At 59.1% G+C, this 20,741-nt stretch overlaps 3 protein-coding genes across 10 annotated transcripts in view; 1 reads left to right on the top strand and 2 right to left on the bottom strand.

The window, feature by feature from the left end:
* Positions 1–16: 16 nt before the first annotated feature.
* On the bottom strand, positions 17–4,667 carry FASTK (Fas activated serine/threonine kinase). 3 transcript variants are annotated; one of them, XM_030854235.2, is made up of 10 exons: positions 4,472–4,667; positions 3,253–3,675; positions 2,578–2,757; positions 2,319–2,458; positions 1,274–1,487; positions 1,013–1,172; positions 707–798; positions 509–623; positions 321–435; positions 17–228 (listed from the first exon to the last, which is right to left on the bottom strand). In XM_030854235.2, the coding sequence occupies exons 1-10, from the start codon at positions 4,551–4,553 to the stop codon at positions 121–123; spliced, it is 1,629 nt and encodes a 542-aa protein (XP_030710095.1). In that variant the 5' UTR covers positions 4,554–4,667; the 3' UTR covers positions 17–120. The 3 variants fall into 3 exon arrangements, with proteins under 3 accessions (XP_030710095.1, XP_060161109.1, XP_030710093.1); XM_060305126.1 differs by having other exon boundaries at positions 1,019–1,172; XM_030854233.3 differs by lacking the exon at positions 4,472–4,667 and adding an exon at positions 4,217–4,459.
* A 251-nt stretch (positions 4,668–4,918) lies between these two features.
* Positions 4,919–7,436, bottom strand: TMUB1 (transmembrane and ubiquitin like domain containing 1). 2 transcript variants are annotated; one of them, XM_030854240.3, is made up of 3 exons: positions 6,795–7,093; positions 6,023–6,441; positions 4,919–5,725 (listed from the first exon to the last, which is right to left on the bottom strand). In XM_030854240.3, exons 2-3 carry the CDS (start codon positions 6,409–6,411, stop codon positions 5,374–5,376), a joined length of 741 nt encoding a protein of 246 aa, XP_030710100.1. In that variant the 5' UTR covers positions 6,412–6,441; positions 6,795–7,093; the 3' UTR covers positions 4,919–5,373. The 2 variants fall into 2 exon arrangements, with proteins under 2 accessions (XP_030710100.1, XP_030710099.1); XM_030854239.3 differs by lacking the exon at positions 6,795–7,093 and adding an exon at positions 7,325–7,436 and having other exon boundaries at positions 4,920–5,725.
* Positions 7,437–10,439: 3,003 nt separating this feature from the next.
* AGAP3 (ArfGAP with GTPase domain, ankyrin repeat and PH domain 3) overlaps positions 10,440–20,741 on the top strand; it is a 56,228-nt gene continuing 45,926 nt past the window's right edge. For all 5 annotated transcript variants that reach the window (XM_030854226.3, XM_030854227.2, XM_060305116.1 and 2 more), the window contains exon 1: positions 10,440–10,779. In XM_030854226.3, coding sequence (XP_030710086.1) covers positions 10,455–10,779 — 325 coding nt within the window. In that variant the 5' untranslated portion in view covers positions 10,440–10,454. The remainder of the gene's footprint in view (positions 10,780–20,741) is intronic.

The raw sequence follows: 20,741 nt of genomic DNA, 5'->3' as shown, positions 1-20,741 counted from the left end.
GAAACGAGATGTGCAATGGGGAAGGAAAGGAACTTTAATGACAAATCAAAGCAGAGGGAGCCAAAGTGCAAACTGTCCATCCCCCGATGGGGGGGCCATCCTGAACCCATGTGCACGCCCTCACCCCCCTTCAGGCCCCCAGCGGAGGCCCAGGGCCTGAAGCTTCTGCCTCAGGTAGCTCTTGAGCTGGGGCAGGCCTCTCTGTGACTCCAGTTCCTCGAAGGGTAGCTGCAGGGGGAGAGGGTAGCAGGTTACCCCAGGGCCTGGCCGGCCAGGGGAGGGGTACTAGCTGAGTGTGTGGGCGTGGGGAGGGCTCTCACCGGCAGGAGCTGGTAGCCCATCAGGCCCAGATGCCGCTCCCGCAGAGCCCGTGAGCCCAGCAGCACTCTGCCATCCCGGCAGAAATGCCACCGTTCCCGCAGCATCAGTACCACCCTGGAGGAGAAGTGACTGGCTCAGAGCTGCTGTCTATGAAGGCAGGCGAGGCTCTCCCACCCTCTTCCCTTACCTTTGGGCAGGGTCACGGGTTGTGTAGGGACAGGACCGGGGAGGATACGGTAGGAAGGGGTCCTGGGTTCTCACGGGGAGCACAGCACCAGAGCTGCTGACACAGAGCAGGAAGTCTGCAGGGCATGGAGAGAGAGAGCTGCTGGCCTTCAGCGGAGGCTCCGTGTCCTGGCGAGCCGCTGGCCCACCCGGAGCTCACCTGTGCAGTAGCCTGGAGGCACGGTCAGGTCCTGCCGATACTTCTCCTCCCCCAGCAGCTGGCGCAGCCCCTCGGCTACTATATCCTTGTGACTGAGGGGGAGAGGAACACCGGTATCAGGAAAGCCCCCAAGACACTTGTTCTAGCTCCCTCCTGCCTAGTTCCACGGCCCTGGGAAATGCCTTTGCTGCTCCGCTCTGACTGCCTAGGGCGCAGCAGCACACACAGAACATGGTCCCCCGGGTTGGCCTACCCCGTGCTTCTTGCGGGCCACTCCCCTCCCCTCCCCAAAGCTGCCCCATCCACCTGTACTTGCAACGGGCACGGTCGGTGATGAGTGGCTGGGGGAAGATGGGCACTTGTTGCCTTCGGGGAAGGCGGGGACCCCGATATCCTGGGAGCTCCAGCTCCACGGCCGTGTCTAGCAGGGAGAGGTAGCGCCGCACAATCAGGGCGTGAGGGGTGCCTGCAGGAAAGCAGGACAAGGCTTACTGGGTTGCAGACCCCCACCCTGCTTCCCCTGCCCACTGGCTCCCCGGGACCCAGCCAGCCCTCCAGTCTGCGCACCACTGATGTGGCTGATGAAACCTGGGGAAAAAACAAAGTGCAGGGCTCGGAAGGGCAGGCACCGCAGCTGGCACAGTGACATCAAGATGTTGACAGTTGCCAGGGGGGCCACCCCTGCTTCCCGAGCCAGGATCCTCTCAAGGCAGGGCATGAACTGCTCTTCCAGAGGCAGGTAGTTCAGTCGCCCAAAGGGCAGGACCAACTTCTGTACCACCTGCGGAGCAAGGGCAGCCCATCACCCAGCGCGAAGCGGTTCTCCAGTATCCTTTACAAGCTGGACCTCAGGGAGGCTTGGCCTGCAAGCTCACAGCATCACCATAAAGGCAGGACAATCCCTCTACACACACACCAGAAGCTCAACAGGGTAAGCACTGCTTGAGCTCCACGCGATTAGTCTTCAAACAAGCAGAGGAGACGTGGCTGTGGGTTCTGTCCCTGAAGACTTAGCAGAGTGGGATCAACCAAGTTAAGACAGGGGCTGAGAGTGTTTGCAGGGCTTCCCTGGCGGCACAGTGGTTGAGAATCTGCCTGCCGATGCAGGGGACACGGGTTCGAGCCCTGGTCTGGGAAGATCCCCCATGCCGCGGAGCAACGAGGCCCGTGAGCCACAACTACTGAGCCTGCGCGTCTGGAGCTTGTGCTCCGCAACGAGAGAGGCCGCCATAGTGAGAGGCCCGCGCACCGCAATGAAGAGTGGCCCCCACTTGCCACAACTAGAGAAAACCCTCGCACAAAACGAAGACCCAACACAGCCAAAAATAATTAAATAACTTAATAAACTCCTACCCCCAACATCTTCTTTAAGGAAAAAAAAAAAAGAGTGTTTGGAGAAGTGCAGACAACCCAGGCATACATGCTGGGGAGCTGGACAAGCCAGCGAGGGTGTGAGCAAAGGTGGAACCCCACGGGAAAGAGCAGAGAGCCTAACTGGGTTGTCTGCTGCAGATAGAAGCAGCCAATCAGGCTGGGTGGGGGTTAGGCCTGCCAGGTGTCTTAGGATGGGATGAGTTGGAGAGGAGCATGGGAAGGTGGGAGGTAATCCCACCTTGCTGTTGAGCTGGGCTTCCTGGGCCACCAGGAAGTGGGCAATGGCTTCCAGAAGCTGGGGCTCCCGCAACCGGTGGCGGGCCAAGTGCTGGGCCAGGAGCACCATCACGTGGGGCGTCAGTTCCTCTGGCCTGGCCTCTGCAAAGAACAGCTCATCACACCGGACCCTCAGGTCAGACCTCAACTAGATTCCACCAGACACCACCTGCCTCCGCCTCAGCTCCCCTCCTCCCATGAACCTTAACCCCCTCCAGCACCTGCCAGGCTGCGGATGAGGTGATGCTGTGGATGCCGCTGGAAGCGGGGGCAGCTGAGAGCAGCTTCCAACCTTAGCCCACCGCGAAGGACAGGCTGCAGAGGGGGAGGTGGCTTCGGAGGGAGGCGGAACCTTTGCTCCTGCTCCAGGGCACACACCAGGGGCCCATCTGATGGGAAGCCTGAGGAGGAGAGGGTCAGAGGAGGCAGTCCTAGCAACCGGGAGTTGCTCTGCTCTGCTCCAGTCCTGGTTTAGTTAATGAATCCCCAATCCTTCTCATCTCTGTTTTCTGGGCTGGAAGGTTTGCTACAGAGCACGTGGAAACACTAGAGAAATGTGAGATATCACGTGCACTAAGGTATCAGAACAGTCTGTGGGGAAGGCCTTATACAAAGAAGGCAAGTGAGTTCTCATCTCTTGCCAGTGGTAACAAATTGCAGGGGCTTCCTAGAGCGCTGTATTAGAAGGGACCTGCGGTGGCACCCTAGCTAAGCTGCAGCACCTGCTGCTTGACTCGTGATGTCTGCCACGGATACAGGGGAGCAGCAGCAAGTGTGGCGGCGTACGTGCCGTTCCTGGCAAGCCCGAGGGGTGCGTTCTGTCAGCGATCTCGGGTCCTCTGCTGTTTCTCTATTCTTCCGTTAACGCCCACCCCCCCCCCAGACACCGTCCTCACCAAGTAAGACTGCAAGGTGCAGACACACGTGGATGGTGTGAATGTCAAAGGAGGGGCAGTTTCGGATGATGAGCTGACTCAAGTCCTGAAGTGTGGCCTGCTCCACAGGAGGGGGTCGTGGCTGAGACCCCAAGAGCTGGCCCAGGCGACGGAGTGCCACAGGGTAGTGGTGGGCGCGCACCTTGGTGGGGTTCTGGCCCAGCCAGCGCAGCAGCTCCCCAGGGCTCCTCGCCTGTTCCAGAAGCCGCTGCAACCCCTGCACAGGGCCTGCATGGGGGGCTCCTCCAGGAGGCCGGTCTCCCCATTTGTTGGGCCCCAGACAGTAGGGCTGTACTGGTGGGAGCAGCAGCAGGCCAGACAGCCGAGCACTGGAGGCCTGGGCAGAGAGCAGGACTCGAAGCATGGAGTTGGGTGATGGAGACCCTGAGGGGTGGCCCAGAAAAGGGGGTGAGGTATTCTCCAACGGTGAGAAAGACCAGCTATCTACTCCTCACCTCGCTCCCCATCCGGTGGAGCCTGGGGTCATAGCAACCCTGACTCATGTTCACCCTTCTTTATGACTGCTCTGCTCCACTTCCCAACCCGCCCCTCTCTGCCTTCTTCCATCCTCTGAAACAGCAATCGTAATCCTTCAGTGTGCTCAGCGTAGGGATATTTACAAAGCAATTCCACATGCATTATCCCCTCTCGTCCTCCTTACAGGCCTATGAGGAGGGAGGCAGGGCTGGCATTACCTCGATTTCACAGGTGGAGAAACCAAGGCCCAGAGAGGCGAGGGGGTTACGTTAAGCCCGAGGTCACGAATCTGGTTAGTGGTCGCGCCCAGCCTGGAGCCCAGCTCGCCGCGACGATACGCCCTCCCGACCACCTCCCCCTCCCGCAGGAGGCGGCGGCGGCACAGAGGGTGGAGCGCGGGCTCCGCAGCCGGACGGTCCTGGGTTCCATGCTGGGTGCTCCCACTTACCAGCTGCGTGACCTTGGACAAGTGGCTTCGTCTCTCTGCCCAAGTCTCCTCGCCCGTGAAACGAGAACGCAGGGCCCACCTTGGAGGGCGCCCGTGGAGCCCGAGGGCTCAGCTTTGCCATGGCGCGGAGTCGGCGGTGTCAGGGCCCTCCCCCAACGCCCACCCGGCCCGGGGATGCCAGGAGACCGTGGGCACGGTCGCCAACACCAACTCCCGCCGCCCTCCCGCGGCCCGCCCCGCAGGCACCACCCCTACATGGCTCCCCAGGCCCCGCGCAGATCGCTCCCTCGGTCGGTCTCGGGGCCCGGGGACCGAGCTCCCCCCGCGGCCTCCTCATCAGGGGGCCACCGAGTCCGCCATCTTCCCAGCAGCCCCCGGATCGCCGCCCAGACGCCAACCGCGGCACAGTCCTCGGCCAGCAAAGACGTGGCTCCCGTCAGTCCCCGCGCGCCAGGTCGCCGCGCGCCCCGCCCCCTGCTTCCGGGAAGCTGCGCGCGCGGCGATGGGGCGGGGCCGGGGCGGGGCCAAAGGGCTAGGGGGCTGAGGCTGGGATGAAAAGGTGACGGGGAGTCAGCGGCCGGGCTGGGCAGGTTGGGCAGAGCGAAGTGCCCGGTCGGCGCCCTTCATGCCTTGTCTCCCAGTGGGCAAGAGCTCCCCGGCCCCCGGGCCCGCACACGCAGACATACACCAAGGGTGAAAACTTCACAGTTATTTAATCTGCACATGTTCCAGAGAACCCCTTCCACCCCTCCCAGCTCCCCTTCTCCGGCCCCTCAGTCTTTGAGTCCCTAAATCAGCCCAAGGAGCTGTCAGGGACTAGAGGTGGCTGGATTCTCAGGCAGAACACTAAGAAGGGCCCAGGGGCGTGGCCCGGCTCTGCCCAGGGCCCAGGCAGCGACAGCAGCTGTCTGACCCGGAGGAGCCGACTGTTGGTGGGCGCTGAGGGCCAGCTGCCCCGGGGGTCGGCCCAGAGCCGTGGAGGTCGCAGGGAGGGGCCTCCGCTGGCCCCCGGAGTGCTCTGCGGCGCAGGGCTGGGCTCCAGGGTAGTGGGAAGAGGCAGGTCGGAGAGGCAGGCCTGGGCAGACAGCAACTCCCACCGTGTCGTGGGGAGCAAGGTCCGGAGGGGCCAGCAACACTGCCAAGGGCCCGTGGAGGCACTACGGGCGGTACATGGCAAAGGCCAGGAGACTGAGGAGCAGGGTGAAGCCGGCCAGACCCAGAGTGGCGGTCAGGGGAAAGAAGGGCCGGTACTGGATCTGGCAGTACCAGAGCAGCAGCAGCAGCAGAAGCAGCAGGGGCAGCAGCAGGCTGCCTACTTCCAGCCCGGAGGGGCCTGGCTCTGACCCCGGTGGGCACGGTGGGTGTGAGGGACCCACCCGAGTGGACACGTGGCAGTGGAGAACACAGTTGGGAGGGAGGTGAAGGCTGCCCAGGGTCTGGGTGTCGTCTCCTAACAGTTGCCCTTGGTAGATGAGTCGCACGTGCTGTTCCCGGCCAGGAAATTGGGTCCTGAGGAGAGAGCGACCTGGGTAATAGAGCAGGTCTCAGGCAATCCTGGCCCCTTGCCCGGAATAACTCTCCCACCCTCACCTCTGTCCTCCACCTACCACCCAAGTCAGGGCCTCTAAGGGGGCCCCTCCTGCTTCAGGGGAACAATACGGTGTGTGATTTGGGGGCCTCAGTTCCCTCATCTATAAACGGAGGGATAAGTCTCAGATACTGATATCCTCAGTGGCCCTTCTAGGTCTGTGATCATTCCCACCCCACTCTTTAGCACTTTATTCCTGTCCTCTCTTCCCGGCTTACCTTTTCAGGGAGCCAATGGTGTCATGGGGCCAGGCCCTGGCCACCTGCTCTGAATCGTTGAGGAATTTCAGCCGAAGTACTAGGGGCTCCTGGGGGGAGTCTGGAGGTGGCGGTGTTGCTGGGAGCCCCACGCCAGGTTCTGGCTGTGCAGCCTGACCTCTGTGTCTCAGGCTGGGGGTCTCAGCTCCTGGGGCCTCCCCTCTGATGCTGTCGGTGACCGCCATGGCTTCGCTGGGCTGTGTCGGTGCTGGGGTCCCTGACGGCTGGGGCAGTGGATCAGCGCCCTCGGCAGTGTGTGTTGAGACCCAGGCGAGAGCCAGCACCAGAAGGCAGGCAAGCACCGCGAAAAGGATGGTCACCTCATCACCCACCCCTTCGATCAGGGCCATGGCACCTGCCTTGCCCGCTGCGCTACCGAGCTGGAGAGGCACAAAGAACCCATGAGGGCCTGGCTCACCCGCCAGGAGCCCTCTGAACTTCGGGGGCGCTCCTGACCCCACCCCACCACAACTCTCCCACAGTCCTCAGACCTCTGCCCACATACCCGAGCCCCACCGTGGGACACGGACCGCTCTGACACCCAGTTACCCCAAACTTGCCCCACGTACCCCTTCCCATCACCAAATCCCAAGTCCTAATTTTTTGTAACCTGAGATCAGGTCTTCAACCAGCTGCCCAATTCACCCAAACCCTATTCCGAGGTCAGGGCCTTGACCTTCTAAGCGACTCTCCCCTAAATTCAACCTCCACCAAACTTCACCCCAAAGCTTACCTATTCTTCCCGTCTAGGTCATCCCAAAGTTTATCTACTCCTTCGTCTATTTCACCCCAAGCTTATCTACTCTTCCGTCGCTGAAGTTTCTCCAAGGGGGAAGAAAAAGGTCTCTCCACACACACACCTCCCGGTTACCATTTACCCAAACCCCGACCCGCGGCACGGGACCGCTTCCCAAGGCTTCCACACGCCAAAAGTCAAATTGCGCCCTTTGGCAAACTGGAACCTCCGAGGGCTGCCACCCCCCACCCAACTCGGCCGCTCCTGGTGCACTCAAACCCCACCCCGAAGCGGCCCGACCCCGCGCCTCCTCTGGAAGCCTCTCCAAACTCAGCCTGCTGCAGGACCCCAGATCTCGGCCGGGAATCCGAGACTTCGCCCTCCCCACCCTGATCCTCTATCACCCCTCCCATCTTCCCGCCCCCCACACCCACCCCCGAGTGGCGGGAGGGCGATCCCGGGGCGGGGCGAGCGGGGGCCAGCTGAGGTGGCGGCGGGGTGGGTACGGTCAAGGCGCAGGGACTCACCGCCTGGCTCCGCCAGCCCCATAGCGGACCCTCAGGCACTTCCGGGCGGGAGGTGGCGAGGTCGCAGACACCTGAAGGCACCCCCCCGCCTTCCCCGCTGCCGCTGCGCCGCCGCCGCAGCCCGGAGTATTGTGGGTCTTGTAGTCCGGCGCGGTGAGCAGTCCCCGCCCTCCGCCCTGCGGACCCACGTGCGGGCTCGGCTGCCCGGTCTCGGTGCCCGCAAATCGCTGAGGGGCTGGTGGGGGCGTGTCTGGGGGTTGTTCCAGTCCGCAGAGGTTTTGGGCGGCAGCAGCATCCTCCCCCTACCCCTCGGGCAGCCAGGGCATGTATCACTCCAGAAACTAACGTCAGTTCGTCAGCTGGAGCGTGTCAGAGCACCGGTGTTTCGAGATGCAGCCTTTGGGGAGCTCAGGTGGACCCTACCCCGGCCTACTCTTAAGTCAGAGTGGACGCCGGAAGGCATCCTGGACCCTCCAAATTGACTCTTCAGCCCAGAGCCCAGTAGCCTTGGGCTGCCCCACCAGGCTGGCTGAGGATATCCATCTTCAGGGCTGGCCACCGCAGCTTGGGCTGCCTTATTTACCTGGTCCCCTCCTCCACTTTGCCCCTGTAAGACTGTGCAAGAAGCATGGACTTTGGAACCTGGCACAAATGCTGATCCCTTATCCCGTGCTTATCAACTATATGACCTTGTGTGCGTTATTGAATCTCTTTGAACCTAAATTTCTTCGTTCCTAAAACATACCTCATAAGACAATTGTAAGGAAAAAATTAGGTGTTTTATTAAACAAGTGTGAAAACTATGTAGGGGATCTGTCACACAGCAGATATTTGTTCACTTGGTATTAGAACACTTCCTCCACCCAAATCTGGCCTCAGAAATTAGGTATTTCTAGAGTATTGCTGTACAGGGGTTGTTGAGCCTCGGCCTGGCCCGGGCCAGTTAATTTCCATGGGTTTTCCCTCCCTCTGGGCTTCTATAGCCACAGAGAGGCACAGAGATCTTACATCCTAGACTGTATAGACCAGTCTTGATTAAAAGTAATGCACCCTAGTGTTCTGATAGCAAATGCTTACTTGTGGGAGCAAGCACTCCAAATGTTGCCTTGGGACAGTCAGTTTAGATTTATAATATAAAGAACTAACTTATTTCCAGTTCCTTCCTTCCCATTTATTCATTTATTCTAGAAATATTTTTTAAATGTATACTATGTGCTGGGCACTGGGTGAGATGCTGGGAGTACAGTGAATCAGACTCTATCCCTGCCCTCTTGTCACTCATATACTAATAAAGGAGACAAGTAGCCCACCAGTGCTAAAACAGGAATGTGCTGGCTGCCGGGGCAACATTTCTGAGGGACTCTTTACCCTCAACAGCTCTACTGGGAGGTACCTGGCGCAACTGCTTGATGTCAATTCTAACTAAGCTTCTAAAAGATATGTTAGATATTGCTCTTAGACTTACAGAACATAGGGTAGGTGATTTGTCCAACCACTATATTTTGCAGATGAAGCCCAGAGAGGGTGCAAGACATTCTGAAGGTCAAGCAGGTACGTAGAACCCACATCCCTCAGGAGTTTGGGAGGCCCCCGGTGTTGATTAGCTCGCACCAGCTTCTTTGGAAGGTACAAGAAACTTAGGAATGGTGACTGGGTTGGTACTGGGGTAGAGTTGTGTAGGTAGCTGAATGGTGGGCAACTTTTTGCTGGGAAAAGACCCAGCTTGGCCTGGGAAGTGGAAGGATATGTAAAAAGGATGACTGTGCCAGAGGACATCGGGGTGTAGCCCTGGCAGGCTGATTGGCTGGGACCAGTGCTCTGCAAATGCCCCCTCTTATGGGGTTCAGAAAAGTTGGGGGGGTGGCTAGCAGAACTGCATACAGCTTTAGCAATGGGGATGCAGAGGAACTAGGACGTTGAGGGAACTCCCTGGCCCCAGGAGTGGACAGGAACACAGTATAGACAAGGGAGAGAGGACAAAGAAAATTGAGACAGTCATGTGGACTCTGGTGCGTGTCTTGAATGGGGTGAGTGGGAAAGAAGGCATAATATTTGATTCCTTTCTCTTCTTCCTTCCCCCTTTCAGTGGGGTCCAGCTGTGTTCACTGGTCCTCTCCCGGTCCGGCAGTGGGTGTCTTCTTGGAGAGGCTGGAAGATAAGTGTGGGGACGTTGTTGTTTAAAGTGTCATTTCCAAGGGCCCCGCAGATGAAGCTCTCCTCAGGAAGAACTGGAAATAGAATCCGGGAATCCAGATTTCCAGCCTAGCTGCTGCAGCCGGCAATGGAGAGTCCAGGCAGGGCCCGAGAGAGAACCCTGGGTCGGCGTGGTCTCTAGGGTTGACCTCAGGGCCCTGGGACAGGGGAGCCTGTGCCGCACTGAAGGCAGGGCGATGTAAGGGAGGCGCAACTGGGCCTGGCCTGGCGACCCTCCTCGGCCAATCAGCCGCGTTCATCAGTACCCTCGGGCGCAGGGCACTGTGCGGGCGCTGCCCAGAGATCGGACACCCCACCCAGACCAGCGCAGGGAGGCGAAAGCGACAGCCGGGGCCGGGAGGGGGGCAGTGCAGCTGTCCTCTCGAAGCGAGGGCCCCTCGCGGCGGGTGTAGGTGGGGCCTGGAGAGGAGGCGGAAGGGCCGAAGCTGGGTGGGAGGGGCCCGGCCGCCGGGGCTGGAGCGCGCGGCTCGGGGGTGGAGGCTGCAGAGCCAGCGAGCAGAGCGAGGGGCGGGGGCGCTGGGGCCCGCGCGCAGGAGGGGCGGGGGCGGGGGCGGCGGGGAGGGGGGCTCGGGCTGCGTGTGCTGGAGCCGGCGGGGGCGGCGGTGCGTGCGCATGACGCGGGGGGAGGGCCCGGGCCGCGCGCTCCCGGTCCCGTTGTTGTTGCCGCTGGAGGCTGCTCCCAGGCAGCGGGATCGCGGCGCCGGGAAGCGCCCGGCAGCGGTGGCCACAGCGTGCGCGGCGGCGCCTCCCGGCCTCGGCCCCCGGCCCCCGGCCCCATGCACTAGCCCCGCGCCGCCGGCTCCTTAGTCCCGGCCCCGCCAGCCCCGCGCGCCCGCCCGCCCGCCGCCGCTGCCGCTGCCGCCGCGCCGCCCAGGGATCCGGCCGGGCCCGCCTCGGGCCCCGCGGCTCCGGAACCATGAACTTCCAGGCGGGCGGGGGGCAGAGCCCGCAGCAGCAGCCGAGCCTGGCGGCGCCGGGGGGCGGCGGCGGCGGCGGCGCGGGGGGCGGCGGGCAGTTCGGCGGCGCAGGGCCGGGGGCCGGGGGCGGCGGCGGCCCCTCGCAGCAGCTGGCCGGCGGGCCTCCCCAGCAGTTCGCGCTCTCCAACTCGGCGGCCATCCGGGCCGAGATCCAGCGCTTCGAGTCCGTGCATCCCAATATCTACGCCATCTACGACCTGATCGAGCGCATCGAGGACCTGGCGCTGCAGAACCAGATCCGGGAGCACGTCATTTCCATCGAGGGTGAGCTGAGCCGGGGGCTGCGGGAGGTGGGGCGCGGTGGCTTCTCCGGCGCCGGCCGGGGCCTTTGCTGGCCCGTTCCGGCCACGCTCTCCCCGTTGGGGGTCCTCGCGCGCCTGAGGTCGGGGCTACGCGGTTTGCTGATCGCTGGCGCTGCATAGCCGGCGGCCAGGCTTCGCCATTTCTCGTCCGGGAACACTTTGGGGCTGGGGGCAGGTCCCGTGCCAGGGGACAGGTTTTCTGATCTTAGTGCTCCAGGGCGTGAGGGTGGTGTCGCTCCGGGGACGGGTGCGCTCGGAACCACAGAGGTTCTGGGGTCCAGAGGCCAGGTCTGGTCAGGCATGGCCGGGTAGGGTGGGCGCGGCGGAGGGCCTCGGCGGGCCGGGAGGTGGGGCCGCTGCCGGAGAGGCGTCTCAGCCGCTGTCCCGGCCCTGCCCGCAGCGGTGCGGTGGATCGGAGCCTCCCGTTAGTGGATGGCAGCATTCCCGGGCCCAGCGCCCGCGGGTCCCGGAGGGTGGCGCTCGCCGAGGCTCGCTCTCCCGACGCACACCCTCCACGCTGCCGCGGCCCGGCGGGCGCGGGCCAGGCCTGGCGCGGGGCTTGGGCGCCGGGGCCGCGTGGGAAGCCCCGGCCGGGCCAGCGGCGCGTTCGCTGGGTCCCCCGCGCGCCGGGCACCCGCCGCTGCTCTCCAGGGAGCCGCTCGAGAGGCGGGCTCGGGGCTGGTGGGCGCTGACCGACCTCCAGGGACACAGCGCCAGGCGTCGGGGACTAGAACCCCGGGCCACTGAGCTGCCCAGCGCTCCTTTCTCTAGGCTCTCGGGCCCTGGACTTCGGCTACTGAGGGGCAGAGGAAGTGGGTGCACGCTGCTGGCAGATGTACCACGACCCCGGGTGTGGTGGGGACGGGCAGCACCGGCAGACACCCCAGCGGCGTGGTGACCTTTGAACGCATGTGGGGCAGATGGGCCTGGCCCTGGGCCATCTGCTTCCTCCTCCGGCTCCATTTGCAGGGGGACGCCCACCAGCAGGTGGTGGGTTCGGAAATGCAGGCAGAGGGCAAGGCCTTTTGCTGATGACTTGGAGTTGTGGGCAGGGCCCTGTGCAGTACTTGGGCCTCAGAGTTAGGGCCGCACTCCCATTTTTCTGTCATTGTGTGAGGCTCTTGGGGGTGTCCTTCACCTGAACACCCCGTTTCTGCTTTCAGAGGTCCCCGTGGCTGAGGAAGGCATAGTTGGTCTTTTGGGGGTAGGGGAACGCAGTTTAGAGCTGGGGTCCTGCTCTTTTCGTGTAGCATTCCCGTCTGCCTTCTTTCTGTCCTTTTCCCAGCTCTCTCGCATCGCATCTCTTTCCTCTGAAGGCTGAGTTCACTGTGAACTAATTAGGTGACAGAAAAAAACTCGTTAGCATGGATCTGAGTAAATGGCCTGAATCATCGGTGTGGCTGGGGACCAGGAGATGGCATTTGTGTGAGCCAGGGGCCCCAAAGAGAGGAGATGACCAATATTTCCTCCTAGATCTGAAGGGGTGGGGGGTGGGGGGAAGAAATGCCATTCCCTGCAGCTTCCCTGTTTCCCCAGAGGAAGTAAGTTCCTGACCAGCACCAAGATGCCTCCCCCACCCCTCACAGCCCCTTTTGGAGGGAGTGGGACAGCCCCAGGAGGGGTGAGGGATGGCGTCCAGAGCAGGGAGAGGCAGAATTGGCCGGATTCCACGTCTAACTCCCGCTTCCTTAACAGTACCCCCGCCCCCCGAGCTCAGGAGGTCTCTGGCCCGGCATCTTCCGTGATGTGGAGGCCAGAGTTCCTGGGACATACTTGGGTTTTCACCCCCATCTTGAATTCAACACGATAGGCGGAATTTCCCCTTAGAGCCCTCCCCCGTGACCAGCTTCCCCATTGCGGTTTGGAAGTACCCCACATTCCGTCTGCTTAGCCTGGAAGCTTGGTATCACCATTGCGGATCCTGGGACCCAGTGTTTCATTGTCACCAGGGCCCAGCTGCTCCTCACACATCCGTTCCCAGCTCTCCTGGTCCCTACTTCCCTGCTCTTTCTTGGCAAGACCTCCCACCTCTTTCTTCTTCTCCCCTTTTTTTTTCCAGCCTCTCTCTTGGAACCCATCTTTATTACCCACCTCACCCTTGCTTTCCCACTCCTGTCGCCCCAGCTTTTCTGCTGTAGGCAGGCATCAAAAAAAAAAAAAAAAAAAAAACCCAGAAAACTCCTTCTCCGATTTCTGCCATATATCCTTCCTCTCCCCATCTGCCAAACCATATTGCCGCCGTCCTGCAAAGCGGCGTCGGCACCTTCTCTCTCTGTGGAGGGAGGGCAGCAGCTTCTCTGGCGGGCGTTTCCCTGCTCACTCTCTGAGCCTGACCGAGGCCCCTGCCAGGGCCCAGCGGACTTGGGTCGAGACTGTTACATAAACACATTCATCGCCTGGGAGGCTGATCCTATGTTTACTAGGGGTGAGCCTCTTAGGGGAAAGGGATGACATTTTCCTAGTGTGTAAGAAGCCTCATTCAGTAATACTTTAGTGAAGGGTGCGTTTGAGCTTTGAAGGTGACTGCGGAGATGCGGTCGGGATGCATTTGGGACTGAGGAAGCGTGGTGGCACCTTGCCCTCCTGTATTCTCTCTGTCTGCTTCTGTCAGCCCCTCTCACCCCGTGGCCAGGGCAGGAAGAAGCAGAGGAACTTTGAGCTTTCCTGTGTTTCAGGACAGGATCTGGAGGGAGGGAGTTCCTTTTCCCACCAAAGTCCAAGGAAAGAGAAAACCTGTCCACCCTACGGTCTTAAGGAACGAGCGGAATGTCACCAGGAGCTGGGACGGAGGCATAGACAGCCTACTGCGTGCGGAGCCCTTGAGCCACTCTCACCTCCCTGGTGGGTACACCGAGGCTCAGAGGAGCGAGGGACCTGCAGCGAGGGGTGCTCCCGGGGCTTGCTCGGGTGTCCTGGCTGTGTCCTAGAAAGAGGACACGAAGGAACCAGGCCTTGGTCCAGATGGGGGACAGTCTGGGCATACAGAACGCAGGGGTGCTGGGCCAAGTGAGCCGGAAGCCAGGATGAGGTGTTGGGAGAAGCAGCCCTTGGGGTCCCAGCAGGTGGCCTGGAAAGGCAGGCTTGTCCCTGAGTCGATGTGAGCCCGGGGAGGTCTGCCCAAGGGGAGGCCCGCATGGAGGGCCTGGAAGCGGACTGTGGCCCCGGGAGGCTACTGCTGCGGCAGGAACCCGGCTTTGTCAACTGGGTGACTTGTTCCCTTGGCGCTTGGTTTTCCCCCAGGGGTTTTTAAGCAGTGAAATTCCTCGGAGAGGCACCGTCTGCCTGCCCCTGTGGGCTCCGGGCTTGGTAACATTCTGAAAGGACTCAGGTAAAAAGAGGTGCGGGTTTTCCTGTCTGGTTCAAAATTAGGCTGAAGAGAGAAGGGGGTCCGGACCTGTGGGCAGGGCAGTCGGAGGGGGCAGCCTCAGCATCTGCAGGCTTCCCTGCAGGCCTGCCCAGGGCTCTAGAGTTTGTCCCCTGTTTCGTCTGTGTGCTGTGACTAGATCCCAGCAACAGCGCTCTGATGCAGAGAGCAGAGTGGTGTGCGTTTTGGAGACAGAGAAGCCCTCTCCTGAGCTGATTCCCTTCTGCCTGCTCCTCGGGGTGGGCGTCCCCCAACCTGCTGCTAATTCTCGCCTGTGGGACTTGCTCAAGTCTGCGTTTCTGAGGCTCCCTCCCGTGGGTTCGGGATGGGGGCCCAGGGATCTGCATTTGTAACTTCCCCGGCCCCTTCTGGGAATTAGCTGGTTTGGAGAATGAGTGCCTGGTGGGGGACTGGTTATTTAGGACTTTGCACAGAAGAGCTCTAGGAGTTCTGCAAAAGAGGATATCAGTGTGGGTGCCAGTGGCCTGGGAAAGCTGCGTTTGTTCCAGATACATTTATTTAGCGCCTACTGTGTGGTCCAGTCGCATCTAGCGCAGTGGAGAGCAGGAGGGGAGAGAGGGGGCTGAGCCAGCGCTCTAGACCCTGGAGGTGAATGGATCAGCATGTAGGAGGTGCCAGAGGGGGGATTGGGAGTGGCAGGAATAAAGGCCGGGTTTTAAGAAAAGCAGGGCGGAGATGAGAGACTGGGGAAGCCTTGTCAGGACCCCAAGCCTGCGGGAACTCGGGCAGCCTCGAGATGCAGCCTCCCCACCCCCGCTCAGTCCTCCCTCACCGCGCTCCGGCTCCCTGCCAGGTGGAAGGCGCCGTGTAGGTGAGGCGGCCCTCGCCCGTCGACCCCCTGTGGCTGGCACACACCCTAACCTTCCTCTGCCGGTTATTTCTTTAACTGAATGTGTGCCAGGCGCAGGGTCTGAGAGGTGCTCCGTGCAGAGGGAACAGGTTGGCAAAGGCGGCAAGGGTCGGGGTTCGAGGAACAGCAGGCTGGTCTGCGCGCCTGGAGCGTTGAGTCCACGGGGGACAGGCGGGAGGACCCTGGTTCGGGAGTTTTGAATGCTTTATCCTGTATTAATTCACTTACACCTCACCTTGTTCCGGAAGACCATACGAGGGTGACCCTTAAGCCTGCAGGAGATGGGCTGTCACGAGAGGGTTGAAGTAGAAGCCGACCGGCAGGTCGTATTTGAGAGCCGGTTGCGTTTGAGAACTTACTCTCTGTGCAGTGCCGGCTGGATCAGAGGGAGAAGGCCACGGGGAGAGCAGGCAGGAGAGGTGGATTAATGAGCTCTTAGTGTCCACGCCGTACATTTGACTGTGAGCCCTCCCTAGCAGCTGTCAGCGGGCCTCTGGCCTCAGAACCTCAGGAATGGAGGGGGAAGGAGGCCCTAGCTTGGGGGAGGCAGGCCCGGGGCCCTGAGAACTCCCGTGTCTCCGCCCAGCATCTCCTGAACACCCACTTAGGTCCCTTTGGCTTGCCCCCATTCTCTTCTTAATATGCAGGTAACTCGAGATTAGTTGAACCAGAGAGCATTCCTCCTGACGCCTGGCCAACTTCCACCACGCAGGCCAGGGGTGAGGGGCAGCTAATTTTGGTGCATGGAGCTGAGCTCTAGGGTTATGGAAGCGGGAAGGGGAGGGGACCGGGATCTCCTGCTTTGAGGATGGGGACCATGGGCTGCGCAGTGTTCCACCAGTTAACATTCCTCACCTGCCTGCTGGAGATGGTCACGAGGCCTCTGCAATCCTTTGCAGTCTTCTCCGGTTTGCAGGTATCATCTCCATTTTGCAAATGAGATCTCCTAGGACTGAGACGGAGTCACTTCCCAAGGCCGCACAGGAGCGGCACAGCCGGGGACTCTGCCTGGTTTTCCACCTCCAGGCCTCGTGCTCCTCCCCTCACATGGATGGGCCGACTGAGCTTTGCTGGGCCAGGCTGGACACCCAGTCAGCCCTTCTGGGTGCCTCTCAGGCAAGGTTTTGACCTCGAGTTGAACTTTTGGAAGCTTTTAGAGTATCACTTAAGGGTGACCCCGAGCTCTTCTCTCCTGCCATGGTTTTCTTCTGAGTGTCTTGAATCCCCAACTGGCTCTTGGAGGGGGGCTCTCCCTTCTATGAGCAGCATGGCTGTCGTGCGTAGGAGAAAGATGCTTGGTCAAGAAACACTCCAAAATATTTGAACATTTAAAAAATTTAAGTATATGTTTATTTTATTTTTTTTAATAACTTACTATTTTTAAAATTAATTAATTTTTGGCTACGTTGGGTCTTCATTGCTGCGCGTGGGCTTTCTCTAGTTGCGGTGAGCGGGGGCTACTCTTCGTTGTGGTGCGTGGGCTTCTCATTGCGGTGGCTTCTCTTATGGAGCACAGGCTCTAGGTGCACGGACTTCAGTAGTTGTGGCTCGCGGGCTCTAGAGCGCAGGCTCAGTAGTTGTGGCACACGGGCTTAGTTGCTCGGCGGCATGTGGGATCTTCCCAGACCAGGGCTTGAACCCGTGTCCCCTGCATTGGCCGGTGGATTCTTAACCACTGCGCCACCAGGGAAGCCCCTAAATATATGTTTAAATGACAAAAATTATGCATGCTGGTTATAACACATTCAAATGTGGAAAGGAAGTCGAAGAAGTGTGTGTGCCCCCCACCCCTCTCCAAGGTACCTGCTGTTGTCTGTCTGTCTGATGGGTGTCTTTCCCATCTGCTTTCTCTCCTATATATATCTACTGTCTACTGCTCTATGATTGATGACACTCTTGGCGTTTTACAGCGAAAGTGGGACTTCTGTGGGAAATACTCCACTGGGAGAAGAGGAACCAGAGTCTCAGTTTCAAGAAAGGCATCTGCGTTCATGCACCCGTCTGGCAGCTCCCTGCGGGGCAGTTGGGATACCTGGGTTCTCATTCCTGTTCTGCCGCCGACTGGCTGTGAGAACTCGGGCAAGTCATAAAGGCGCCCCCAATCCCCCCGGCCGGTTCTCCTAGAACCCAGTTCTGGTTTCATCTGCACAGCTCTCTGTGACCCCGCCTTCGAGCATTTGGATCATCTCAGTCTTGGGTCCCTGGTCCAGGGAGGGCAGACTCCATTCAGTGGGAGGTTCTGAGGCTGCCTTCTTGTGCGCAGCATATGACACGCGCTGCCTGGGAGCCCTCCAGGAGCTGGTCATCGCCTCTGTTCCTGAGTTTCCTCAGGTAAGGAGGAGGGGTAGTGACAGTGTGATGGAGTTAGGCGCGGTGGGTGCCGACAGCGGTGCCTGGTACAGAGCGAGCGCCCAGTGCGTGCTCGTGGTGAGCTGAGGGGCTGCGTGCAGTTGATCCAAGTCTCCTGGTACCTAGATCTTTTCACACTTGTCTGATTATTTCCTTTGGACAAATTCCCAAGTGGGAGAAAACAGTGAGGCCATCGGGCACGCACGACCTTTTGGGGACTTTCTCTGTGCGCCACACTGCCCTGCAGGAAGGCCCTTCCCGTTTCCCTGGGGCAGAGACTGCCTTTTCCCTGCCCACCCTGTCCACTTGAAAGGTGAAGAGAAATGATTTTTGTTGTTGTTTTATCTTGTGTGTATCTGATTACTAGTGAGAGTCAACATGAAACATAATGTTTTTGGTTGTTGTATTTTGTTGAATTCCCGTCATATCCTTTATTCATCTTCCTCGTGGTTTGTTACTCTTTTTCTTAATATGTGTAAGATAGTTTTGTTTTTGTTTTTGTTTTTTTTTGGCTCTGCGGCATGTGGGATCTTACTTCCCCCACCAGGGATTGAACCCACACCCCCTACAGTGGAAGCGCAGCGTCTTGACCACTGGACTGCCAGGGAAGCCCCTGTGTAGGACAGTTTTAATATGCAAACATATATCAGGCATACATTGCCGATTGCTGGAGGGGAGCTGGGGTCTTGATCTCTCTGGCAGCACTCTGGCCCTCCCGGGGCCCTGGGCACCAAGGTGAGTGAGCCCACAGCACATGGTCCCAGAGGGATGTCTATGCCTCTGCTGTTGTCGTGCCTGTTTATAGTGTGTATTTTCTTTCTCTTTCTTGTTTGTCAGCACCCCTCCTTGCCACTGTTGGTGCACCCGCCCACAGCAGTTTCTCTTTTGCCTTTTAATTTGTTGCTTTGCTGGCTTGCGAACCTGGAGCCCAAGCTGGTAGAGTGGGATTCGAGCCCAGTCATGGCCTCTCCGTGTGTGTCTGTGGGTCTGTGTGTGCGGCAGGGCTGGGAGGCCGGGAGAGCTGGACCCCACTCGGGGCTCCTGCTCTGCTCCTGGTGGGAGCTCCCGGCCCCTCCTCTGTGTGTGGTCTCTTCCAGGGAGGGGCAGATGCACTTCCCTGCCCAGAGAACTTTTTTGGTTAAACAGACCCTAGATGAAGGCCCTTTGCTAAGAAGCACTGTGATGATTTGGTGGCTTTCAGTCCCTCTGAAGCCCCACTCGTCCTGGTTATTGCTTCTAGACTCTTCTAGACTGTTTTGGCCTGGATGATGTGGTAGGATGGAGCCTGGTGTCATTCCTTCTCTGTCACAGTCTGTACAGGGTAGTGGGTACACCCGGCTCTGGAGCCAGGCTGCCTAGATGTACATTCCTAACACTTAGTAGTGGTGTAAGCTTTCTGTGTCTTGGCTTCCTTGTTGGGTGAGTTCCGTAACCTTTCTGTGTCTTGGCTTCCTTGTTGCTAATATGAGTTTAACAAGCACCCGTCTCATTGTGTAGGTGTGACAGTGAAGTATATTAACGCGTGCAAAGCTTTTAGACCAGGCCCGGCCCCTCGGAAGTGTTCACAGGGGCTCCAGCCTTTGCAGGGCTGCGGAGAGGACTCAGGGAGGGAGTGTCCCTCGTGGCACCTGCAGCGGTGGCTCCCCAGTCATGCTCCCTGAACCCGAGCGGGCGAACGGGAGAACCTGGCGGGGCAGAGTTTGGGGTAAGTTGGTTTAGCCTGGCAGGCCCCAAGGAGGGGTGCCAGGTCCGGACTTGTCTGACGTTCCAGCTGATTGCAGCAGACCCTGGACCACAGCTGGTCACAAGGAGTGTGTCACACAGGCACCCAGCATTGCTTTCATCTGATTGCTTGCCCGTCGATTAAAGTATTTCCTCTTAATTCAGCACCAATTACACATGTGAGTCATGTGTAAATTTAAATTTTCAAGTAGCCATATTAAGAAAGCAAAAAAAAATTATCTTTAATAATGCGTTTTTTTAATCCATTGTATCTGAAATATTATCATTTCAATGCACAATTAACAAATTAATATAACGGGGCTTCCCTGGTGGCGCAGTGGTTAAGAATCCGCCTGGTTCGATCCCTGGTCCGGGAAGATCCCACATGCCGCGGAGCAACTAAGCTCGTGCGCCACAACTACTGAGCCTGTGCTCTGGAGCCCGCAAGCCACAACTACCGAAGCCCGCGCGCCTAGAGCCCGTGCTCCGTAACAAGAGAAGCCACCGCAGTGAGAAGCCTGTGCACTGCAAATGAAGAGTGGCCCCCGCTCACAGCAACTAGAGAAAGCCTGCGCGCAGCAACGAAGACCCAACACAGCCAAAAATTAAATAAGATAAATAAATGAATTAATTAATATAACAATTTTTAATGAGACATCTTACATTCTTTTCTCAACTAAGTCTTCAAACTGTGTTTCACCCGCTCAGTGCCTCTCCATTTGGACTGGCCGCATTTCAAGGGCTCAAGAGCCGTGCGTGGCCAGTGTCTCTGGTGTTGGAAAAACAGCTCTAATTTTAGCCTATAAGGTAACAAAAGAATTCCTGTTCGTTGGAAAAATTGAATACAGAAGTATATCCTTTTGGATTCATCTTTCTAAAGTATCATATTAAAATTTTTTAAGTAACGTGCCTTTCACGTATATCCTGCCGTTTTCACTCAGTCATTCAACAAACACTCCTGAGTACCTGCTCAGGCCGTGGTGATGGGTAGCAGATAAATCTATTTAGAAGGGTTACTGAAGTCACAGTAGTTTTTTGTCGCCGTGGATTTTCTTCAAACCCGGAAGCACAACTACTGCTGAGGGGGCTCGGCCCCGAAACGTGTTCCCGTCCAGAGGTTCTCAAGTTCTGGAACCGAGGTTCACACGGTTTTGCTCAAGGCGGAAGGTGGGGAGTGAGCCCAGACCCCGCTCTTTTGCAAGAAGCTGGAGGAGAGGGCGCGTGTCTGTTGGGGATCACGTCCAGGCTCTTGTTAGTCAGCGTCTTGGTTGAGAATGGGTTGCCCACGGGCCCCAGCGTGGATCACGTCCAGGCTCTTGTTAGTCAGCGTCTTGGTTGAGAATGGGTTGCCCACGGGCCCCAGCGTGGCTCGCGTCACTTGGGTTTGGCGGTTTCATCCCACGTGGCTGCCGCTCTGCCCTACTTACGTCCCCGCCCGCCCCCTCTGCATCACAGCCCGAGGATAATCCTGAATTAGGGTGAGGGGAAGGGAGATGGCAGGGAAAGGCTCTTCCATCTGCTTGGGGGCAAGGGCCGGTGGGCCCGACCGGGAGTGGACGTGCCGGACAGCGAGCCTGTTGCTGGGCAGAGCTCGTGTGAACAGCACAGTCCGTGGACT

The sequence above is a fragment of the Globicephala melas genome, chromosome 9 (assembly GCF_963455315.2).
Source record: "Globicephala melas chromosome 9, mGloMel1.2, whole genome shotgun sequence".
Lineage (NCBI taxonomy): Eukaryota > Metazoa > Chordata > Mammalia > Artiodactyla > Delphinidae > Globicephala > Globicephala melas.
This window is presented reverse-complemented; position numbering and strand designations above follow the sequence as displayed.

Bases quoted from the DNA above. Each gene is read 5' to 3' on its own strand.
- FASTK (XM_030854233.3), bottom strand. From the start codon at position 4,337: ATGGCAAAGCTGAGCCCTCGGGCTCCACGGGCGCCCTCCAAGGTGGGC. The intron at 2,758-3,252 runs GTGAGGACGGTG...TCTCCTCCTCAG, and splicing joins GCACCTTGCAGTCTTACTTG to GCTTCCCATCAGATGGGCCC. The intron at 229-320 runs GTGAGAGCCCTC...CTCCCCCTGCAG, and splicing joins TGGGCTACCAGCTCCTGCCG to CTACCCTTCGAGGAACTGGA.
- TMUB1 (XM_030854239.3), bottom strand. From the start codon at position 6,411: ATGGCCCTGATCGAAGGGGTGGGTGATGAGGTGACCATCCTTTTCGCG. The intron at 5,726-6,022 runs GTAAGCCGGGAA...CTCTCTCCTCAG, and splicing joins ACCATTGGCTCCCTGAAAAG to GACCCAATTTCCTGGCCGGG.